The following is a 25832-nucleotide window of genomic DNA, read 5'->3' as shown; positions in this document are numbered from 1 at the left end:
AATTCAAAAGTGATTTTATGAACCTATTTGAATAAATAATATATTGTTTTAAAATTGGTAAAATAGTCGTAGAAAATAATTTCTATTTTTTGAACTTTGACTTTGACTCAAATTCGGGAAGAAAGCATCAAATCGGCTCAGCTTTCAAATGCTTAATTTGTGTTTTTAATGTCACCGTACACGGCGATACAAGCCATCGTGCTAAAATCTGTACGCGTCGAGATGAATTATTCTGTATCATGTAAACCCAATGCGCAATGGAAAATCGTCGTATAATAAACTTTAAACCCTCTCTTTAACAGCGGAAGAGGTGAGGATTTTGATACTGTTTCTCATACTAAGATGAAATGATTATTAACGGTTCGTCATTGGAAATTATTATTTGAAGTATTTTTCTAAAGTGTTTATAACTTGAAAGTAAAACGTACTTAAAATACTTACTCAAATATTGTAAACAAAGCACGCTACTGTCACCCATTTATCTGAAATAATACGTTTTATAAAGAAATTCATCTGAGTATTCAATTATACAGTACCAATATCAGTTATAGACATGTTCACTCACGAAGACGCACAATTATTATCAAATACATTTCGTTTAGGGGCACATTAACAAACACAGTGTAATTTGTATTTCTTGTTTGCTATTTTTGTATTAATAATCTCACGCAAAATTCATCAAAAATATCTTATAAGGACGAGCGTCGCTAAAAGCCGTCTTCGTAAGCGAATTGATATACAGTTGCCTAACTTTTCTAACTATCCTGTAGACCTAAATCTTCATATTAGGGACGTTATGTGGAGATTCCACTTCAGTTTCGAGTTTACGGTGATTCTTAGATACTTTACTTTCTTAGAATTTGTGTGTCAGTACTAATATATTGTTTACATCGTCATATTTTGCTTACTATTCTTTCAACTTACAAAGGGAGATCACTTCCATATACCAAAAATAAATAAGGACCTGGAAAACATCCTTTCGGAACACCTATTATGAATTAGTGCAGATCGAGTTCCAGAATCCTGGACCTATGAATGTAAACTTGTTGAATTATATTTGTTGAAGTATTTTACGAAAAGTTTTAATCGTTTGCCAGTTTCAATTCTGAACGGCATGGCGATATAACCTTTCACAAACATTTCTACCATTAGTATTTATACTGGTAATGTTGAACGATACGACCGAGACTGTATTGTGTTACATTACTGGTATTGCGCACTGTCTGTACTCACAACTGTAATGTTCGAAGCTGTCACATTACAAGTGCGCGCACTGCATTATTCTTCTTGTTTTTATTATTAGACTGAGTGGCAAATGGCCCACCTGATGATAACAGATCACCAATGCCATAGACATTGGCGTCATATGAAATTTTAATCATTTCTTAGATAACCAATGCGCCACTAACCTTGGGAGCTGAATTGTTATGTCTCTTGTGCCCGTGGTTACACTGGCTCACTGACCCTTCACAAAAATACTAAGTAGTACTGTTTGACGGTAGAATATAATAAAAAATATAATATGATGAATGTGTGGAGAAACTTCCTGATATTCATGATATTGATTCATACAACTGTCTGATCTTGTCTGAACTGTTAGCGTTACACGCGAATGCTCTTAGTGAATATGGCACCTTTAACGAGAATACGTTTCAACTGTGAAAAGTTTAAGTAAGCTATTTATATATCTCAACAGATATATTCGCGATAGCATATATACTTGTATGTCTGATTTATATGCCACATAACGGTATATTATTTTATTATATTATAAATCAAGAGAACAAAAAGTTCATTCTCCAACTTTAATCGTAGTGTAATTGAATGTTCGTAACAATAATGACTTATTACAACTAACATTTGAAGATTTTTTTTATCTACACTAATATTATACAAGCGAAAGTAACTCAGTCTGTCTGTCTGTCTGTCTATCTGTTCCTCTTTCACGGCCAAACTAATGAACTGAATTTTATGAAATTCGGTATGAAGCATGCTTTAACTCCATATATACTTTGCGCAACACCTGAAGGCGCGAAAACGCGAGCCAAGTCGCGGGCGGCAACCAGTTAATAACATAACATAACAGAATTATACATTTTCTCTCCTGATAATGTAAATATAGACCTCTACTGGCTTGTCACAACTTCAGTGACAACGTCACCGGGCGTGGTACTAGACTCCGGCTTGAAACCATGGATATTTTGCTATGAAGGAGCTGTTCTACCAGCCACGTTATTCTCCTTCTCTCAACGCTAGTTCCATAAATACATATACATAAATACATATATTTATGTAAGAAAATAGCATAATTTTAGCGCAAGTCGTAACCGATAATACTTTACAAACATATTGCAACAGATTCCGAACATTACGGAAGCAATTGAAAAAGTTGAATGCGATCACAATGACCAAAAAATCACCAGTTTTTTTGCTGTAGTAGTAAATTACCAAAGACATTAATAAATATAACCGTCAGAGGCAACATTGATTATTGTAACACAGCACTACCACACAGACGTCGTACAATACTGGGCGAAACGTAACAACAGTACAGACTGTTTACAAATTGTCGTAACGCCTAGAACACATGCTGTAAAAAGTTATACTACATTTCTTGTAAGGAGAGCTGAGACTTCCCAATAGATAAGCAACAAAGCACCACTTAACTATCATACGTTTAAATATGTCGGATGGAATCTTTGAAAAACCATGAAAACTTGGCGGTAGGGCTCAATACGTTGTATTGTTTCGTTCCAGTCTGGTTAGAAGGTGAATGAGCCAGTGTGACTACAGGCACAAGGGACATAACATCTTAGTTTCCAAGGTGCTGACCTAATCATTAGAGTTTTTTAATCAAAAAGCATCATATTCAAATTAGCATACTTTTACTTAGCATGTGTATCCTATGCTTAATCTTTATCAGCACGTTTCCTCAGATTATAAAACAAAAGGCCCTGGAGCGCGCGGAACAATAAACTGGAGCAATATAGCGAATACAAATATTAATGAACACTTCCGTCAATTCTTTGTTTAATGGCTTTTTGCGTCAATAGTAATTAAAAAAGTGACAGCACTTTTGACGAAACAACAAATAGACGCGCCGTATCGCAATACCGGGAATATTCATTTAATTTAATTGATTCGTATTCGCTTTTGTAGCTGCATAATGCTCCCGCGCTCCATCAATAGCAAATTGTCTCGAGTACAAACGTCTTTATACAAGAGTTAATAATAAATATACTCATGCGCACGCGATGAGTGCATCACCGGGATCATTAATTAAATACACCCGGGATTCTTGAAAAACACTTTGAATTTTGCTGTCGATTCGATTCGGTGCAATCGACTTTCCGAACCGGTGGTAACTTAACATTTGATACGATTCCGTAAAATGTCGATTGAAACGTGGTCGTGAAAGCCTACTTGAATAAGTTTATTTAAATTTTGATTATGATTCAATTACGGTTTTTTATTTATATATAACGATTAATTTTCAACGACGTCTGAGTACAATATAGGTATAAAGTGATTAAAAAACGCGTTACTCTGATCCCAATGTAAGTAGCTAAAGCACTTGTGTTATGGACATCAGAAGTAACGACGGTACCACAAACACCAGACCCAAGACAATATAGAAAACTTTTTCTACATCGACTCGCCCGGGACCTCGGAGTGGCGTACCCATTAAAACCGGTGTAAACACTACTCGACCACGGAGGTCGTCATTAAATTATAAAATTTTATTAAATTATAAAAGTATTAATATTTTATTTTGGAATATGTATAACTAACGTCACTAACTGTTATGAATATATCTTATTAACAATATATGTTTTTAACAATAAATATACTATACTGTACACCAAATACAAGAAGACGAGTGTTCACAATACTCAAAGGCAGTCTTAAACATTGTCACGCTTAGGATAAAAACTGATATCAAACACTACAGTTGCGTTCATTTAAATAACAATATATATTTTGCATTTTTATTAATTAGAATGTATTTTAAATTTTCTATTTTATCTGTATTTTATTTTGCACCTATAATTTATTACTCGTTTTGAAAACGAACTGATTATTTTGTTCTCTTTTTGAACGTTAAGGACATCCTTTCTAATAAAAGCTAGATTAAGTCCCTCGTACTATAAATGGGATATATATTTGTTAGTTTGTCTTTCACACTAAAACGCCGTGTTTTCTTGAACACAGATAACTTATAAGGTTACGGAATATACACCTAATGTATAAAGCCGTATGAATTATTAGTTTATACATACCAATATGTGCCTGCACGAGAATTCACCGTAAACTATATATACTAAGTTTCCAAAAAAATGCACTAATAACTCAATAATACTATTCGAATAATACGTTTAAAGCCCCACAATCATTGGATTTAAATTCCCTTTGCCGTTTAAGTGTTCAACCATGACTATTGACGTTATAAACTAAAGCTGTCGATATAATTTCTTATCTATTATCTTTTTTCTTATCTATCGACGACCAAATTCGATAAAAAAAAAACAGACGAAAGGTGATCTGTGTAAACAATGTCATTGTGTTTCCGTTTCCTCCTAAGATAGCTGTAGTCATAGATATGTAGTAGAATTTAGATGTGATTATCGAAATACTCACTCCGTTCGATTCGACTGAACTGTATACTGTTCACCTGACAATTAGACTTTGCCATTTATGCGGTGTAGGGGCGCGTACGTGAATTCCGAATTAAAGTATGTATTCTTAAATACAAATCAATACTTAAATTAAATAAATAAATAAACAAATAAATACTTAAAAATTACTTGTTCTTCAAATGATTAAATACGTAGCTAATATTATAGTAATACCACAATAGAAGAAATATATGTATTTTTAAAGACAACGCCATCCTAAAAACTGCTAAATCATAACATCTTGTTATACTTCGTTGAACGAAAAGCATAAGTCATTAAATTTCCGGCGCTTACGACGTTTTGGTCGCGAGAAAGCTATTCTCTAAGCGTATTATATCTCGCGATGTATATTTTAACTGATTGATTAAATGACGTAAGGAAGATTAGCACTGCAGCGAACTATAGTTGTAACTCTTACCAGTATTTGGACAAACTATTTAAAATTAAAATTAACGTTCTTGTCTATCTTGTACTATAGGATATAACTAAGAAAAAAAATGTTTGTCGTAAACATAAGCGAGTTAAATAGGACAAAAAATCGGTATCATGTCCTCCAAAATCGAGCCAATATGAAATCCCAATTCCAAAAATGTCAATCAATACATCAATCAGCAGTCGAAGCTCCCGATTCACCGCCTTCCGCATTCTAATTCTAGACGGGTCTCACCACCTTCATCTGGTCATGGATCCTCCTGGATGGTAGGCACTTGCGCTGCGTGTGTCGATCCGCGGTCTCGATAAATAAAATTATGTGATTGAACGTAATTCAAAAGTTAATTTTCGCGTCTTATATACGCTTTAAGAATCTACAATCTGCTTTACTAGTTGCCCGACTAAGAACGGGTTAAATTCATAAAAAGTTTCCCATGTCATTTCCCCCTTAACATTGAAATTTCCAAAAGTCCTTTCTTAATTAGCAAAATGAGCGCGAATACGTAAGGTATTTAAAAAAGTTAGATTGTTTACCTTATACATAAATACTGTTGTAATATAAATGATGTGTATTTAATGGTCACTATTCAGCCACGTCACATTAATTATTCACTAAATTAATATTAAATGTATTTAAATAATCAATCACCGTTTGAAAATATTATATTTAAAATTGACAGTTTTAATGTCATTCAAAGACAATAATTTTATTATTATAGACTTCTCAATTTGTACTGAATGATTTAAATTAAAATCAACATCATTATATTTTATTATGGTTAGAGGTTTATGATCGTATGCATTGGATATTATTTTTTTCCTAAATAGTTTTACATCTATAAAAACATATTAATAAAATGAATCAAATAATGGATGGCATGGATATTTTTATTATAAATAATCTAAATATATTAAAATCAATTTAATGTAGATAAGAAAAAAACCTTTATTTTAATACAAATTATAGTAAATAAAAATATTATATTCTATTACATAATCTTTGGTGGTTCACCATTCCATCAGCTATTAACGACTAACTTACTAATTAAAAATATCATATTAATTAATACATGTTTTACTTTTCATTCCTTATTGTAAGAATGTTTTATACTAAGCCTTATTTAACTTAAATAACCATTTTCCATATTATAAACAAAAACAATTTTAACGAAAAATAGAGCATTGAACTAATATTTTATTATTCTGTTTTTTTTTAATATTTTTAAGCAGGTAGTAAACTTGTCTGCCAGAAAAATATAGCATATTCTCTAATCCTCGTCAGATGGCTGCTTTACCCAAAAGCCCCAAGGAGCGTATCCATCATGCTTAGTTGGTCCTCGGTAAACCTTAATTTGAACGCGGCTTACCTCATCTGAAAATAATGTCAGTTTTATGTATAATATTAAAAATGTACAGGTATGAGTACTATTAGGTAAAATATAATATAATGTTAATCATCTAGGTATCCTTTGAAAGATGCAAAAGTTTAAATAAGCTCGTTATGATAGTAAACGCAAGGTCAACTTTTTTTTAATAAAATTGGTGAGGTAGGTGTACCAGCTTAGTTCGCAAAATTGGTGGCGTATTAGTGATCTAAGGTATGGTTAAATTTTCTTAAGGCACCAATGTCTACGTTCGGTGGTGACCACTTACCACCAGATGGCCTATATTCCCCTCCGCCTACTAACAAAATTAAAAAAGAACCTTTTCTGTCATCAGCTCTTTCTTCTCCATCATCATACTCCGATTCTTGAGGTCTGGTCGCGACCAACGCCATGAGGGATAAAAGAAACAGGGTATACCAAAGCATTTTCTGTAAACAATAAAAAATATATATTCTTTAATACATATAAAATGTTATCGATTTTTTTTTATCAAAACTAAATGATTCATTCCTAATCAAGGAAAACAAAAACAATTATAATTAAACTGACTTTATTTAATAATCTTACATTAAAACTCCTTACAATCTATGATTCAAGTGGCAGTTTTGTCATTTTGAAAGCTGTAGCTGTAGTTATATGTTGATCACAATAAACCAAACAATCTAATTATGTATGTACTAGATATTTGTATGGGTCAAATAAGAAATAATAAACTTTCTGTCACTGTTTCTACTATCTAAACCATCCAGTCACACAAACACACACAAAAATATTCATCAATATCAATCCTGTTGTTAAAAAATTCACAAATATGCATCCCTATGCCTCTGTATATAAAACTATATAAAGATATGCAAAGTCATACAGTCTTAACATCTGTTTCTTCAAGCCATTCTGGACAATTTCGACACCCATGTCATTTTGTGGTGGACAAAGTTAGATTGAATGACAGCGACAAAACTGACATACTATGACTAGCTGCTTTTCTACATAATGTTAAACATTCAAATTTCAAGAATTTAAAAGGGCAGAATTCATATTTGTTTCTATCATATTACTACAAATCATTTGGAAAAAAGCTCTCGATAATATAAAAAATATTGTATGAAATGCCGAAGCAATTAAATTTGTCTTCATAATATTGAGATTGAATATATAAAGAAATATATATGTAATTATTAATAGTCTTATTAGTAATGTGATAGTTATATTAATTTTTACTTCTATAACATACTGTATTAAAAGTATCTAAGTATGAATATTTCTCTTTCTAAACAAAATCTCGTTTTAGATTTTGCAACAAATTAGCCCTATATTACAAAATCAATTACATTTATAAGACAGTCTTATCTTATAAATATTGAATAAAATTAAAAAAATTAAGACTAGTGTAATATAATGCAATATAAAAAAATATTCTTTAAAGGATTGTTTGATAAAAGAATGTTTAATTTATTTTAAATTAAAAACATTAAATTTGTTAATTTACATTAAATACATGTACTTTAATTATTAAGATGTTACTGTTATTTTTTTTAAAATAATTTTTAAGTATGTATTTAACTCATATTTACATTATTATTAAATTAGTATTTAAGGGATTATGTGATATTTGATAGCAAAACAAAATTATATCTGTACGCTATGGACATTATTATTATGACGTCAAGTCCCCAAACAGTCTGAGTTTTATATTTTGAAATATACTTATATAAGAAATTATTGTAGTCACACTATATAGAAGTAATTAAGCTACAATAACTTGGGTATTAATATATTCATAGATAATTTAAGTAAACCTAAATGTATATTTCAGACTAATGACCTATAACAGCTTAAATATCCTAAGTCCAATATCTAATCACTATGTATACTAGGCTTTACTACACTCCGATACTCTGTCAGATTCATTTCCACTGTCCGTCGAAACAGTTTGTGCGGTGTTTATTTTGAGTTCTTCCTCTTCATCTTCGCTTAAAGACGAACAGTCTGATAATTCAGCATCTATCCACAACTTGGGCTTCTTTTTATTTTTACTCTGATTATCTTCTATTTTCCTCTTCGTACCTTCTTTTGATGACCCTGCTGCTTGCCAGCCTGCATCTATGGCTGCACTTACACGTTCAGGTAATTCTTCACGCTCTTTTTCGTATTCTGGGTTTAAGTTTACTTTAATCTTTGGTTCAGCGATCAACCTCTCCAACTTTTTCTGTTTCCTTTCAACAGCCTCCCGCTCGCGCTCGTCTTGTCCCTCCAACCATTTTCTTAATCTTTTCTCTTCGTTGATATCACGTAACCGTCTCCCGGAAAGATCTCGACACGCTTCCCGATTTGTGGTTTTCTCGATCTGAGCGCCAATGGCTCGCAACATAGACCCGAATCCGCCTTTCCCACCAACGAGTCTCGTGAAAATTCTGACGACATTATTACTATTAAGCAGACTCGATTCATCTATGGCTTTCTTACCATTGATAACAACGAATAAATCGTCGGAATGAACACCATATTGTGATGAAATAATGCTCTTCAAATCTGATACGTCTGTGCACTGAATATTCGACAATATATGATTTTCAAAGTAAATTGTAGAAGCCATTATAGAAAATGTATATAACTATTTACTAATATTATTTAAAATAATCACAAAACAAATTGCAAACGTATTATATCTTCACAAACAATTGACAATTAATAAGATAACATGACATGACGTGAGATATCAGACATGACATGACCTAACGACAATATCTGCGAGAAAAGACACAGATACGAAATCACATAAAACCGTAAAAAACAGTGTAAATCTTTAAAAATTAAAAAGTAGATACTCACTGTCTGCATCATTCCTCTAAATTTATTGATTAATTTAAATTTATTCGTTTACACTAAAAGCTTTACAAATACTGGAGGTTTATAATAGCTGTTCGAAACTTTTATACAATATTCAAACTCTAACCATATCATCTACCGTTCACCCTAATTTCACGCATAATTGAACATCTAAAGCACAAAAGAAAGTGAAAGTTTGCTATTATTTTTTTATTGTGTTTTATACACGTACTACGTTTTCTATTTAGATTAACATCATTGTTTATTACGATTTCATTAAGCAAATAGATTGATTAAATTATTTTAAAATAGGCGAATGTAAATTACATCTGTTGATTTTATTATATAAATAATAAAAGATCCATAAGTTTTTTTTTATTTTCCCAACTATTATTAAGCGATGGTTCTATTTATAAAATAAGAAAAAATCACTCTTTAACACTTAAAGTAAAAGATAAAAAAATACAGTTTTAGTACTGTTAAATATAAATATTCAGAAACAAACACTAAATCAGTTTTCTATTTGAATTCTGATACTATAGTTGTTCAATAGTGGGAGCTCACTTAAGGGGTCAGTATAGACACGTCCCAAAGGTCCCAGGACCCATCGACGTCGAGAGGGAGGAATAACGGTGACATACGCCTATGCGTTGCCGGCTTGTAACGATGTCTAACGTATATTACCAACCAAGCTGATATCGTCAATAGTGAGTCTGTCAAGTGGTTGATAAAGGACGTGCTTTAAACGTGCCTACTGATCGAATAAGAAAATCTTGGCTATTTTACCTCACATAAAAAGTGGTCTATATATATAATATATGCCAACAACATTTTTGAGAAAACCAAAACATTTGATTTCTGGGTGGTACGTTCAAACGAAAATTTCATAACATTGACTTGATATTTTACTTTTTAAAAAATATAGAGCACATTAAGCACAGCAATTTTTAAAATAGACTCAGTTGTTTTTCTAAATATGCCTCTATATTGAAGGCCCGCATGAGTGGAAAAACCATCAGGGCGTTACGGGAGCATGCAAGGCGAACCCGTGATGCCCACCAAAGAGGCGGAGTGGGTACCGCTATTTTTTTTCTTAGTCGGTATTACATATTACATTTTTTAAAACAAAAAGTGAAACACGAAATAGGAAAACAAGGTTCTGCGAGAAATTCAAGAAAAAGTTGGTATTTATGTCGAACAATTCGGGTTTTCTGCTTGCTTAAAAAATATACTATTTTAGGGGAATTAAATGTCATCCTCAGAGTAAGCTGCTCCATCATATATCAAAAATGATAAATGTAAGACATACATCCAAAGAAATATCTTGAGTTTCAGATCATTTATATATTTGGAAGTACAAAAAAATATTCCCATGTAGTCTAGTTTTAATTTGATGAAGTATATTATATCAATGACATTATCAAGAAAGCCGGAGGCAATATAAGTAACCGATACTTCTTAAAAAAATAATAAGTTACACTACATCTTTAGTGAGATTTGTAGGTCTCCAAAATGTCTACGCAAAAGTTAGTATAATCAAACTTTTAAAGATAGCTTACAGTGTATACTTCACATGTTGGAAAAAAATATCGACTGTTTTATTTTTATTTTATGAAAACAAATTACATATTAAATTGTAAATAAATGAATATTACACTTTAACACTTTGCAATTTGAACTAGTTTTTTAAGGTACCAGGTTATATATTTAGGTAAAAATTGTCTTGAATAATAATTGGACACAAAAAGTAATATTGAAATGCAACTTTGCGAAAATTAAAATAGAGATTTCCTTAAGTTGCTAGACCGATCGCTTGTATATATTTTCTCTCTCTCACTCCACCTGTTAATTTTTATTATTTTAATTATTTATTATATTTATGGCTTCTGTCAATGGGTTGACAATTCTGCCAGTGTCAGAGTTGAAAAATACACGTGGTTTCTTGAAACAGCACTTTTTCGTTCTGCCAATTGACCAGTAGCACGATCTAAAACAAATAGGATATCACAATATAATATACCAACACCAACACCCACTAAGATACAAAATAATAAAACTACCTACATAAATATGCTTATTATATAAATAATATATACTTAAACTTACTTAAAGTTTAATGTTATATCTTTCAATATACTTAAATAAAATAGTTATAATAGAGATCTCTGAAGAAGACAAAATACAGGACAGGTTGAAAGGGCGAGGGAAAGAAGGAGGAAGAACATCATACATTGAAACAGGAAATTTGGTGCAATGCAATCTCATCAAGGCCACATTCACATAAAGAGGGGTCCCGAACCCTGATCTTTGATAAAAAATGAGGGCTGCAATTATGGCCAAGACGCAACCGAATTATGGTTGAAGTAGAAAATTTAGAGCAGTTACGAAACTCAAAAAACCAGGGTTTTAATGGAATATCAGGTTGCAAACTGCCATAAATTTACCTTTTACATGACGGGTACAGTTCCATACATCATTCCAGCGCTTATTCAAATCAATTTTAGCGACAGAACGCAAATCTTGGGCAAAACAGTTAGCATAAGTCTCCGTACAATTGCGAATAGACCACTTAGCACATATATCAGCCTGTTCATTGCCAGAAATCCCGGAGTGTCCAGGAATCCATGCAAGGGGTACCTCAATTCCAGCAGAGTGACACTTAAAAAGAAGTTCCCGAGTTTTGATGTTGATTGGGTGAACATCTCCAGAACGTAAGGGAAATTTTAATATATCCTCTAAACAACTGCGACTATCAGTAAAAATTATGGTTTTATTAAGGTTGTGGGATTCTACCAGGGATACAGCTTCATAAATAGCTATTGTTTCTCCAGAAAAAACAGATATCCTGGGAGAGCATTTAAAACTAAGAGTCAGCTTCATGTCAGGAACCCACACCACTGAACCCACAGGGACATCTGCAGATAGTTTAGAGGCGTCTGTAAACATAGTTCGCCACCCGGGAAAGTGCTCATTTAACAGTTTTTTAAACCGAACGTTGGCTACAGGATCTTCTTTATCAATATCAAAATATGTAATTACATTGGGCCTAAAAACAAGTGCATCAAAAGGGACAGCAAACAAAGGATTACCAGGAAATTGAAAAAGAGGAGATGCTGCAATAAATTTTTCATAACTTTTGAAAAGGCAAGGAGCTTCTTTATGATTCCAATAAGTTGAAGATGGAATAAAATTTGAAAGGTGACAAAGAGAAGTAAGTAATGGGTGGCGAGAATTTTGAACATCTTTGTAGAGAAATCAATCATAAAGATATTATCTACGAAGAAATAAGGGAGGATCCAGACATTCTACTTGGACAGCTTTTATGGGGGAGGACTTCATGAAAAGGTTACATATGATATTAATCATCCCCGCGGGAAGACTCAGCTGGAGCATTTTCTGCCTGAGTAGCGGGAGGAGAACATTATCATAAGCTGAAGTGACGTCAAGAAAGACACCAACAAGATGGTGTCCCCTTGAGAGGGATCTTTAGGATCTTTATGGAGTTTAAGGATAGGAATGATGATTTGATGTTTCCATGACTCAGGAACAAACCCAGTTTCATAAATTTTGTTAAGAATAGAGAGTAAAATTAATTTTGAACAGTCAAAAAAGAGTAAGGAATACCATCAATACCAAGGGAGGAGTCTTGAAGATTGTCTAAAACAGAGCAAAGCTCATTAAATGTAAAAGGATCATCCATTCGATTATAGGAAGGAGGAGAAGGGGAAGATGAAGGAAAACAATTTTCAGGAGGAACAAAAGGTGGAGCCAGTCTATCCAAAAAATCACAGAGCCAGACAGAAAGATCGTTAGAAACAGGATTACTATCACTGAAAGAACCTCGGAAGTTTTTATTTTTTTCACTCTCACAGAAGCGAAACCAGCCGTTACGTTTCTTCAAGGATAATTCCCTTTTTGATTTGGCATTTGTACTTTGAAAATTTTAGTGGTTTACAGAAATTCCATAAAGACCTCTTCCATCTCATCCCGTTTGCGGATGATTTCCGTGCATTCATAATCCCACCAAGGGGTGGAAGGAATGAAATCTTTAGGAGACTTTTTAATTGGGATAAATTGATTGGCCGAAGTTAATAAAGCAGAAATAAAATCATTATAAGTTTGTAAAAAGTTATTACAGAAACTGTCAACAGTTATTACAGGAAATATATCTGTCTGGCTTGTAACGTATTGCTGAAATTCTGCCCACTTAGCCTTCGAGATACGAAACTATGGGATAAGGAGATAAGAACTATGGGAGAAGAAGATGATCACTACCATATGAACAGGATAATACCTACCAGTTACACTGAGATGCCAGATTGGGAGACGTTAAGGACAAGTCAACACGTCAACACAACTGGGATTCTGAGATGGAGGAGTTCTTCTAGTAGGCGAGCCATCATTTAATAAACAAAGGTTATTATTATCAAACAAATCAATGAGGTGAGCAGAAGGGTACTCACACTAAAGGGAACCCCACATAGTATGATGGCAGTTGAAATCACCTACAACAACTAAAGGGATAGGAAGAGTTAAGAGGATAGAGTTTAGTTCGGAAATAATGGAAGAATTAGGAGAAGGAATATAAATTGACACGAAGGTTGTATTTATAGCCCTTAAGGCTACAATATTAAAAGAGGGAGAGTGGGGAGGGAGAGGAATCAATGAATAGATAAGGGAATGTTTAAGAAGAAGGGCACTTCCATCTCATCCATTACATGATCATCGCGGAGATATGAATATCCAGGAACCCGAAAACGCAAATCCGGCTTTAACCATGTCTCCGAGATGGCCAAAATATGAGGATGGTAGGAAATAATTAGAGAGATAATTTCATGTTTTTTATGCCTAATGCTCTTGCAATTCCATTGAAGAATTGTCGCCATTTTTATTAAAAGAATTAGGAGTGAACTGATTAAGTTTTTCTGTGACAGTGTAAGGTAAACTGATATTATACTTGGTAATAATATCGATTAAAGAAAGCAAAAGTTGGATGCTATCAGATAATTCAGGATTTTGTCTAGGATGACTATCTGAAGTTATAAGAGCACAGCCATTAGGTTGGGAAGATTTTGGAGAACTAATTAGGGCAGAGTGAGCTTCTTTGTCGAATTCCTTACTAAGGGGAGGGCGAGGTCGTTGGTTGAGAGGTACAGTTTTCCGTTGGGATGAAACAGCAGGGATTAAAGGGCTGGAGATTTCATAAATTGAAGTGAGAGGGCTCATCGTAGGGCGAGTGGGAGTGGACATAGAGTTGGGAGAAGAGCGTACAGAGTCAGCAAAAGAGCGACGGGTAGGGCGAAAACGGAGAGAGGCTTCAGAGTATGGCATATTTCCCTCTAACATCACAATTTTTATTTGATTCTGTCTCATATGTTCTGAGCAATTGGGGTCAGATGTGGACCTGAGCAGGACAGACATGTAGCCTCACTACGGGGTACTTGACAGGAACGTCCATGATGAGGTTGAGCACACATAAAGCACCTTGGTTTGGACCTGCATTTTTCTTGAGTGTGCCCAAAGCGACAGCAATTATTGCATTTAATAGTGGGAAGGGAATAAAGGGTTACTGGAAGCGAAGTGTAGCAAAAAAAGGTTCTCTCAGGCAAGGTTTGACCTAAAAATGTCACAACAACTGTTTGAGTGGGTAACCACTCAGTTTTACCGTCAGTGACAGATTTACGGTTCAGCCTGTTTACTTTTATAGCCCGGCAACCAGGGGTGTAGCATTCGATACTACTCAAGAACTCTTCCATAGACCAGTCGATGGGGATTTGCTTCACAATACCCATTCGGGTAATGGGAAAAGCTGGGATAATTATTTTATAATTAAGCTCCTGGAAAAATGGACTGTCAATGAAATTATTGGCAGAAGAAGCATTCTCAAATTCAACAACAACACGGTTGCGTCCTGCTGATTAAATTCCTCCCTTGAGAACACCAGAGACCTTGCTTCTGTAAATAATTTGGGCAAATTTAAGTAAACTAATTATATAACCAGCTGATGGGTCCACTCGTTAGGCGTGGACAATAAAAGGGCCTTGATCGGAGTCGTTATAGTTCAATTTAGTACCAATAAATTTGGGGAGTGTGAATGAGTGCTAAATTGAAGCGCTAGGAGGAGAGGAAACTAAGCGATATTAGTAGATAAAACCTAATTTAGAAATCACGCACGTATAGTAAACAATACCACAGACAGTTCCTTCCTTCGAAAAAAACTGTTAATTTTTCCGTCGACATTTTATGCAACGGCATCACGTGACCAGTAATTTGTCAATTTGTATATTTATAATAAGAATTTATTATTTCACCCGTATAATTTCACTGACCCCAGCGCTATAAAACAAGTTGGCCCATTGACTAGTATAATTATTATACTGAGCAACCCTATTTTAAATACATACTGGCGAATAAATCCAACAGCGAAGGTTTATATTGGTTACAAATATCAAGGCATAAAAACCTCATTTTATCTCTAAGAAATCGGAACGGGAATAGTATCTCCGATTCTCTTCAAATTATAAATAATTACTAAATATATTTTTGTTTAATTCTAGTAAAGTATTAAATATTCGTAGCAATTTTTTATTGAATCGATCAATCAATTGCTTGGTCCTTTAGAATAAATATGAAATTTATTGATTTTAAATTTACTTGACACGTTCATTTCAATTTTTAAACACTAGATGTTTATAGTCTATGCTCGGTGATTGACGCCATTAGTGCTTTGCTGTCAAATGAATGAAATATCCAATAAAATTTGAGCTTTTTAAAATTAACAGGAAGTCGTCGTCTCCTAACAGACACCGAGTGATATCTTATTTCGATTTCTGGAATATTATGGCTCAAAACATTAACCCTCATTACGCGTCTTCGTCAAATCCCGCCAAACAGAATGAGGACACCATAAAATTAAAGGATAATCACGCTGTGAGCAAACGGTAAGATTTTTCTTATTTATTAACTATTATGCCTTATATTGGCAAGTTACTTACTGGTACCCGTTCTAACAGATTGCAGAAGGAGCTTATGGAGTTGATGCGATGTGCAGACAAAGGAATATCAGCGTTTCCAGAAAGTGAAAATCTTTTTAAATGGATCGGTACGATCAACGGTCCGCTGGAGACTGTTTACGCGGGCCACAAGTACAAACTGTCCCTGGAATTTCCAAATTCATATCCTTATGCACCACCTGTAGTAAAATTCTTAACACCTTGCTTTCACCCCAACGTAGACGGATGTGGATCAATATGTTTGGATATATTAAAAGACAAATGGACGGCTCTTTATGACGTCCGTACAGTTTTATTATCGATACAGAGCTTGTTAGCCGAGCCCAACACACAGAGCCCCTTAAATCAGCAAGCATCGTATCTATGGAACAACCAGCCCGCCTATAAGAAATATTTAGATGAATTTTACAATAAGCATAGAGACTCATAGTTCAAGTACTGGTCGGCTGAAGGATGTTGGGTTCAATTATATTTTGTGTTGTGAATGTGATGACTGGATGGGTGTTGGCACGTTTAATTCAATTCATATTTGTTACAGATTATAAATTCTAAGTTGACTAACTAAAGATATTGTTTAAGTCAAATTGTTTCCATTTAATTTTTTTTATTTATTGTAAACTATTAAATTCTGGATCTATTGCTTATCACCTGGTTTTGAGGAGTGTGTATTAAGATCACTGACAAATACAATTATTTAGTTCAATTCCATAAATTGTTTTCTTTAATCACTCATTTAATACCTAATATTGTTGCCTTTTGTAATGCTATTAAAAAAAATTAACATTATGAATAAAAAAATTATAATGCTGTACAAACCTCTGGTATTTATGATGCAATTATAATTACAAACTTATTTTTCTAATATAAAACAGGTAAAAAGCAGTTGACTGAAATAAGAATGTCGAGTGCAGTTTATATCATTTCATGTTACAAGTTAAAACTAAACTTAGTTTTGACTATTTTTGATAATCAAGCTATTTTGTTCATTACAAGAAATAAGTATAAGTTAAAAAAATAAAAACTAGATTGAACACAGTTGAGTAAATGATAAAATTAAAAAAATTACTACAGCATTTTCACTGAGGTTATTTGTCAAACCATTGTAACAACACCATTATTATGAGAACTAAAAATGAGTCGAAATTCTTTAGTTAATGTTCTAAGTAAAAATGTAATAGTTATAATTATTACACTGAAAGAATATTTTGGTTTTAATTAATGAAATAATGATAAATTTAATGCATAAGTTTCATTTAAATTTATTAAATAGACATACAACAATATAGACATTAATAATGTATAAAGTACAGTCACACATTGAGTTATAGGCACTTTCCGTTTAGAAACAGGCCCTTTAAATTTAATATTTATAACAAATTGTCAAAAGTTTCATACAACATGTGTACCTATTTGATATATTTATATTTCCTAGTGTGACTTAAGTAACTTATTAAACTTTAGCGATTAATATGTGTGCATCTTGAACTTACAAGAACTCATTTTAATGTTTCGTCTGACCCATTTGACTGATTTCATACACAAATGCATACACTTGGTGCTCGTGACAATACAATCGAAATATTCAATTTTATTCTCTTCAGAATGTAGATTAAATAAATGTTTGTTTTTTTAAAAAAAATTTGAACTATATATATAGTTCAAATTTTTCAATATATATATATATTTAAGCATATCAACCGACCTTTAGGAAATTAAATATTCTTTATTTCTTACTTTAACAAAGAGCTGATCTAATAATGGAATTTGAATGGCTTGGAATTTTTTTTCTATCTATACATAAGTCAAATTAAAATAAACAAAATCCAGAGATGTTGTTGATTTTTTTTTATCTCATTAATCATGTGCACTCATGCTCAAACTATTCAGGAGCTATTTATGTGACACGCACGCAATAATTACTGGAAAAGGGAGTATAATGAAACGTCTAAGTAGACTCATTACTAATTCATCATTAACGAATATTTATTTGTGGTCAATGGATTTTAACGTTTACTTTAGAGGACTGAGTAAATGGGAAAGGGGACAAGTGATACCGGCGTAACACACATGAATAGCTCTTACGTTAAAACACATTTTCAATATAAATAAAATTTTAATGTTATATTATCTGTATACCTAACTACTTATTATCTATGGAATAACTTAACGAATTTTGGTCATGTTTTTTTTAAATAGATCATATTAAATGCTATGTCTATTCAAAATAAAACAATCAAGACTAGAAAACTGCCTTAAAGAATTAAATATTAACCAAATAAATATACAACGATTAATAAATATACCATTTGAATTGATAAGATGTTAATAGTGGGAACAATATTTTATATTGTGGTGTTCCGATATGAAGTTTAGTGAGACTTCAGACTGAATATATTGCTGAAATACTAATCGTAATGGACTTTTTGCTGCAATGCAAATATTGTACTTCGAAATGCCATTTAGTTATTCGTTTGTGATAAAGTTTTTGAAAGTGTTTTTTAGAATCAAAATAATTTGTAACAATACGATTATCGGAAATGTTTGCCAATGCACAATATTTACAGGTACATACAAGAATAATATTTTATCTCAAAGAAACCATTTTTATTGAAATAGCGACAAATAGCTTACTCTTACGATCAGCGGTCCCTTAACATCCTGAATTCAACGAGTTACTATTAAAAATTACTCTCAAAGAACTTGTGACGTCACAAAACAAGGCAAAAATTTGCTAAATACTTAATTTTTCAAGATAAATAAAAAAAAACGTACGATCTTTTCTGTAAAAATTTCAACTGGCAAAGTAACGATTGCATACAGCCATGTAGTAGTCCGCTAAGCTTATTAATAGAAATCCAGCCTTTGAGAAAGAAACATCGATAACGTAAAAAAAAAAACTGTCATAAATCTTAATATAAAATTAATTACATCTAAGAATAGGAATGACTTTGAACCAGATCGAATATTTATTACGCTTCTGTTTATGTCGGTTTGTAAATAATACGAGTCGGCTCACATTAGTTCGGATGGACATTCGTATAGCGGGGTAAGATCGCATCGATCGTATTTCAACTGATTCGAGTTCCTTTATATCGATTTTCTCATCATTTAAAGTTAATAAAAACTGCTTCTATTGACTGGAGAAGAAAATTTAAAAAATCGAATCCGCCGGATATTTTATCGGTACGAACGCAATCTTCGCATCTTAAGCAAGTTTGTGTTTATCACTTGTCATGGCGACTGATTGTATGGTATCATTTGAAGAACTGCAATTGAATAAGTTTCTTGAATAAAACCAATCTCCAAATTTAACGATAGTGTTAATTAGTCAAACTATATCGAAGTATTACTGAATTCGATCCGATGTATAGATGACATCTATGGACCACGACTCTCGAACTAGTGTGAACCAGCATTAACTAGATCTAAATAGTTTACATATAATATTTTTTGTTGTCTAACTACACTACAGTCTGTTTTAAAATCCTCATATTCAAATAGATAATGCTTTTGTATCGTACACAATCACCTTATGAATTATTCTCACAAATACATTCTAGGTAAATGTAACTACAAAATTAATAAGTGTTGCCAGCTGCAAACATAAAAACTGAATAATAATTGTTTCTTTATATAAAACAGAAATATTGAATAAAATTTAAATATTTAGTAACACAATTAACAGAAGTGCTTTGCGATGTTTGTGCTTTCAAAGTTCGAAATTTCTCAGCCGATACAAAACAAAATTTGCCACGCGACAAAAAGATTTATTTCCATTGCATTAAGAGCTAACTTTTTACTATAATCAGTAAAATTACCATCACAAAAACACTTATCCCTAGTATAAATATACAGTGCATTTTCCTATTTTTTCTTTGATACCTTTCAGCTTTCTGCAGCTGCTTGAACCCTTCGTGGACTTGCACCTGGGTTTGTTCAATGTTGTAATCTATCCTGTCTAAAACTGTACCCTGTTCGTGAACCATAGTTGCCAAATCTTTAAAAATATCGTTCAAATCTACGATGGACTTGACAATCTTGTTAACTTCCTCATCTCTCTCTTCAATCATCTTGCTGTTCTCCTCCTGCATCAGTAACAGCTGTTTTTGACTCATCGCTTGCTTCTGGAACATTCCATCTAAATTTTCCTCGTCGAAGTTCTGTGAACCGGATGTACTCGGTAACGAAAATAACAGGTCTGTCTGATTGTTGGTCAGTCCTGGCAGAAGGTCGTTGTCTTGTAAGCTGAGTTCTTCAAAATTTGGGAGATCGAAATACGCGTTCGATCTTTCTTCTCTGGAAGTTAAGGATTTCAGGTAGTTCGACTGCGACGTGCGGAAAGTTATGCTCAGATCCTGAAGGATTGTGACTAATGCTAGAACTACGTTACTCGCTAGTTTCTGTTCACTGTTGTTGCCTGGAAGAAATATAATCAGTGATAATGGTCGGAAATTTGCCCTAAAAATTTGGGGAATCGCGTATAGTAACTTTTTGTTGTTGTTTTTAATAACATTTTTACGATATACGAATAAGGACGGGTAATTGCGCCACGTGACAGGAAATGGTCACCACTGCTCATAGACATTGACGCTGTAAGAAATATTAACCTATCCTGTTGTCGCCACCAACTTGGAAACAGGTAACCACCAACTTTGGGAACTAAGATGTTATGTCTCTTGTGCCTGTAGTCACGCAGGCCTGTCGTTTGTTTTGTTCTTACGTATAGTTAGAGAAGTCAAAAAACATACCATGTCGTATCTGAGATTTAATAGTTGTAATTCGCGCGTGTGCTTGAGTGAAAAGTCGGCCAATTTCTGCCGACAATCGGTCAATTTGCTGCTGTTCGCCGCTGTCGTCCAGAGCTGGCCTTCGGATCTGTCGCTCGTGACGGGACTGAAGTTCTGACAACTTAGTCCTTAACCTGAGGACAAAATTTAATCTGGAATAAGAAGCCTGTCTAAATATTTCCAGGCTTAAGCTTCAATGTCACAGCATACTGTTAACATTATATTATATATTATATTGGATCAGCGTGGTGGAATATGCTCCAAACTTTCTCCTCAAACGGAGAGGAGGCCTTAGCCCAGCAGTGCGAAATTTACAGGCTGCTAGTGTATATATTAAAAAATTGGTTACAATCGAATAAAATCAAAATACACATACAAGTACACAAGTGTTAGGAATATGTCAAACATTAAAATATTGTAAAATGGTCATTGTCTTTGATTAGTATTTATAATTGTATTTGATATAGTAAGCTGTTAAAATCTCTAAATTTCAGGTGGTCAAAAAAGCTGCATTCTTTAAAATTGTCTTCTCTATGTAATATTCGTATAATATGGTACATCAAAATAATGTCGCGTACCAATCAAATATTAGCTGCGTACTGTATCTCACTTACTGCCTAACCAGTTTTTCACGCTTTGAGAGACGAAACAAGTAATTGCGGCAATATAACATCGTGATTATCGGTTTGATTATTCTTAATAATTCCACAAAAATGGCATCAGTGGTGGTCGCTTCAGAGTAAAAGAAACTAATGTATGGTTGTATCTCTAAGCAAGTTCCAAAAATCTGCTTATCGATTTAGTACTTAGGTACTCATGCAAAGTCTAGTGGAGAGTCTCACCACCCCACTTCACGTGGGGGAAACGCATAATGGATGTTTCAGAGCAAATATTATAATTAAAATGAATCACCAACTCATAAAATCTCAGCGGTGCTTGGCTGAACTGGACTGGACTTGGCATATTCCTTACAAAAAATCACACAATAAAATTGTCTTATCAAATCTACTTATACATTAAGTTTCATAACATTATTATGTTCAGCCATCATCCAAAACACACCTCAACTCAACATAAAGTTCACCCCAAAACAATGAATTATTTTACTTATTTGAACACCAAGTATTTATATATTCTCTGTAGATGTTTTAGTTGAAATTGCACACTTAATCAAACAAGTACTGGATCATTAACTTATGCTTCATCGTGAATCAAGCATCTTAAAGGGCTTTTACTTGCAGAGATGTAAACCAAACATATAATATCCCCAACAATTCCCATTTAATCCTTTTCGAAGATATATAAATGGCTCCACATACCTCGTAACTATATAATGTGCCTCCTCCAACGAGTCACTCCAAGGTGGTGGGGCATTGGACTCAGATTTTAGTTCCAAGCCAGCTTCCATTTCATGAGAATTTGATCTCATCAGTCTTACTCTCTCCGTATCATTTGCCTATTGTTTAATTATAATTAAAACAGATATAATCACTTTGTAATTAATACAAGATTATAGATTATGGTCAAGTTATATTTTATTATGATTTTATTTTATATTAAATAATTTTGTAATCGTTAAGTTCCAATAAATTAATTCACTATAATAAATTTTATAGTGAATTATTAATTCAATTATAAAGCTCTAGTAGCTTTTGAAGTATTTGTGCAAAATTAGAGTTGAAAAACTAAATCAATAACTGTAAACCTACCTGTTCTGAAAATATATGCTTGCTGTGTATAGCATTATTTCGCATTAACACGAAAACTTCTGTTAAGCTTCGTGACACCATTTTGTTAAATAATTCGAATTGAAAACAATGAATTTTCTAATTATATTTTGATAATCCTCAATCGCCACACGAAAATATCATTTTGACAAAAAACAAATTGATTGACTTTGACAGTCCCATTAACAATCGGATCTTCATATATGAATATTAAGGTTTATGTTATATATTAGAATACAAGCCGAAATAATTGTATTTTTTAGAGATCTTTATAAATAAAATAATGTAGGTAGAATAGGTAGAATACAAATGTTAAAAGATCTTTTTTCATAGTCTTCGGATTTACGTTACATTCCTAAAATATAAAAATAACTCTACGATCTGTTAACTGATACCTTTGATTTTTTCGATTCGATGAAATGAGATAATATTTTAATAATTGTTTTGTTTATTTGTGCAGTCTGTGATAGAATATGACAAATGTCATTTTTAGGTTATGTTTATAATATAGCCGGATTTTTTTAAAAACATTTTATCTCACACTATTAAAGAACCTGCTAGTTACTAACCAATTTTAGGAAGTTTATTTTGTAATATATTCGTAATAACTCCTTACAAATGAGTGTGCCGACTCATGATCCCGGTCCTGAACAGTTCCAACAGTTTCCTTCCAATAGGATTATTGTGATCCATCCGGGGTCACTCTATGTAAGGATAGGACGAGCTTCCGACTTAGTTCCAGTCAAACAACTCCACTGCATCGCAAGAAAACGTCGACCTGGGGGTAAAATATATCGAGATCCTTTCGTACCTCCTAGTGTACCAAAAACGAAGGAACTCATTGAAGAATTAGAAGAATGTCGCTTACAAATATCGCACACACTTCAGTCGTGTATGCAATCAAATGGAGCCAGGCGATATGCGACGCCACCGCAACAAATAGCTGCTTTTAACCGCAGATCATTGCCGGAAACGGAAAACGATGGAGAACCTTGGCCGCAAGTACAGTGTGAGATCGTTATTGGGGACTTGGTACTCGACATCGATCCTGAGCTGCCTTATAACATACATTTTCCGTTCCGAAGAGGTGATTTCAACTTGCACCCAGAAGTTGGTGGTTCTATTTCATCAGTTCTAAATGATTTGTATACTATTTGGAGTTCCATTATTGAATACAAGTTGGACATACCTCTCATAGAACTTGTTAAGTACCGATGTGTATTACTCATACCAGATATATACTCTAGAAGTCATTTAAAATACTTAACTTCTTTGTTACTAAAGGATTTAGGGTTTGGACACTGTTTCCTTCTGCAGGAAAGTGTGGGTGCAACGTTTGGAGCTGGAATAGGCTCGGCATGTGTTGTAGATATTGGTGACCAAAAAACTGCCATTTCATGTGTTGAAGATGGTATTTCTCATAAGACCACCAGATTAAGAATGGACTATGGTGCTGGAGATGTGTGCCAAGCATTGTCTTGGATGTTCCATAAAAGTGCTTTTCCTTATAAAAACTGGAATGAGAATGTTCCGAGAGATGTAATTCTTATGCGTAATCTCTATCAAGATTTTTGTCATGTAAACTTAGACGTGTGTGGACCACAAGAGAAAACCTTCCTAGTTGATCATCCTGGTGATGTAGTGAACAAATATACCTTGCAAGTGGGTGATGAATGTATAATATCACCACTTTCTTTATTCTATACAGATCTGCTTAAAATTACTGGTCAGAAAACAACAAAGATTCAAAATCGGCAGCCCAGTGATGCAGAAGATCCTTTCGATGCGGAATTTTTAAGGGAGACTGGTAGAAAACGTGAGACTGCTGATCCAAGTGCTAATGAAAGCCAACAGTTTGAGGCGACAAATGAAAATCAACCCACTGCCAATCCCGATGAAGATATTGTCGTGGATACATTAGAAGGGGGCCCTGGAGATATTGTATCATTAGCACCAGGGCAAGTTCTAAGCTTAGATGCAGCAATATTACAAAGTATAGATCGTTGTACTAGTGAAGAGCTGAAACGAAAGATGTACAGTAGTATTTTGATTGTCGGAGGTGGGGTTAAAGTTCACGGACTTAATTTATGGCTGCAAAATAGATTAGCTCTCCAAATTCCCTACACATATAAGACTGAGCAGTTAGAAATAGTGACGTCTCCAAAGGATATTGACCCAGCGAGTACAGTTTGGAAAGGAGCAGCAGTTATGTCTTGTTTGGAATCCGCAATAGAACTCTGGATAAATCAGAGTGAATGGAATAGATATGGGTTGAAAATATTGAGAGAACGCGCTCCATTTATATGGTAACATAATAAAAATAAGATCTATATATAAGAGTTATAAATAATGTTGGAATTGTATGTTTTAGTCAGTAAACAAACTTTATTAAGTATTTTACTCGTCTGTTATTTACCCGCCAAAACCCACGTCACATGTCAGAGCACTTAAATAATTTGACAAGACTTGAATACTAGTATTGTAACTTAGTTTTTCTGTTGTATTGTATATGGTTTTTGTGAATAATTATATTCGGTTTATAATAATATCATATCTTGTTTTTTATTATTCGGGTCAGCTCGTGTCGTTGACAGGCGAAACTCTGCCGAAACTTGGTTCAAGATTGGGTTAATCTAACCTAATTAAGGTAGCCAGAATCAGCACTAATTGCCTAACCCGGCAATGCGGTTATGATATTTTTTTAGATATAGGTACCTACTTTTAATTTTATTATCTGTATCTGGAGGTGACGAAATATTTCGTTATATTAATGTAAATTTAATTTATGAAGAGGTTAGTTATAAATTCAAATGTAGTATCTTGATAATATAATGACTACAAAGTCTACAATTATGCTTTCAAAATTAAATTGAGCCTGTAATCTCGACCGTACCGTTGTAACGTTCAATCTCCATCGTGTCTTCTCCATCGCACGTGACATTGGCGAAATAATCGGTGCCCTCCGGGCACAAATAAAAGCCAC

General features: G+C 33.4%; 4 protein-coding genes and 1 long non-coding RNA gene across 5 annotated transcripts; 2 read left to right on the top strand and 3 right to left on the bottom strand.

Moving 5' to 3' along the window:
• Positions 1 to 6251: 6251 nt before the first annotated feature.
• Positions 6252 to 9611, bottom strand: LOC135194151 (uncharacterized). Its single transcript, XR_010309672.1, has 3 exons — positions 9326 to 9611; positions 6813 to 6921; positions 6252 to 6480 (listed from the first exon to the last, which is right to left on the bottom strand). It is a non-coding gene; the product is annotated as an uncharacterized LOC135194151 (long non-coding RNA).
• Positions 8246 to 9234, bottom strand: LOC113392858 (splicing regulator SDE2). The gene has a single exon (XM_026629452.2). It carries the CDS (start codon positions 9087 to 9089, stop codon positions 8367 to 8369), a length of 723 nt encoding a protein of 240 aa, XP_026485237.2. The 5' UTR covers positions 9090 to 9234; the 3' UTR covers positions 8246 to 8366.
• A 6410-nt stretch (positions 9612 to 16021) lies between the features above and the next one.
• Vih (vihar) lies at positions 16022 to 17047 on the top strand. The gene is made up of 2 exons (XM_026629456.2): positions 16022 to 16263; positions 16336 to 17047. The coding sequence occupies exons 1-2, from the start codon at positions 16064 to 16066 to the stop codon at positions 16763 to 16765; spliced, it is 630 nt and encodes a 209-aa protein (XP_026485241.1). The 5' UTR covers positions 16022 to 16063; the 3' UTR covers positions 16766 to 17047.
• Positions 17048 to 19123: 2076 nt separating this feature from the next.
• Positions 19124 to 23027, bottom strand: LOC113392873 (syntaxin-16). Its single transcript, XM_064218985.1, has 4 exons — positions 22832 to 23027; positions 22442 to 22578; positions 21084 to 21256; positions 19124 to 20752 (listed from the first exon to the last, which is right to left on the bottom strand). The coding sequence occupies exons 1-4, from the start codon at positions 22910 to 22912 to the stop codon at positions 20124 to 20126; spliced, it is 1020 nt and encodes a 339-aa protein (XP_064075055.1). The 5' UTR covers positions 22913 to 23027; the 3' UTR covers positions 19124 to 20123.
• A 310-nt stretch (positions 23028 to 23337) lies between these two features.
• LOC113392866 (actin-related protein 8) lies at positions 23338 to 25244 on the top strand. The gene has a single exon (XM_064218970.1). The coding sequence runs from the start codon at positions 23468 to 23470 to the stop codon at positions 25157 to 25159; it is 1692 nt and encodes a 563-aa protein (XP_064075040.1). The 5' UTR covers positions 23338 to 23467; the 3' UTR covers positions 25160 to 25244.
• The last annotated feature ends 588 nt before the right edge of the window (positions 25245 to 25832 follow it).

Source organism: Vanessa tameamea, chromosome 25 (assembly GCF_037043105.1).
Source record: "Vanessa tameamea isolate UH-Manoa-2023 chromosome 25, ilVanTame1 primary haplotype, whole genome shotgun sequence".
NCBI lineage: Eukaryota > Metazoa > Arthropoda > Insecta > Lepidoptera > Nymphalidae > Vanessa > Vanessa tameamea.
This window is presented reverse-complemented; position numbering and strand designations above follow the sequence as displayed.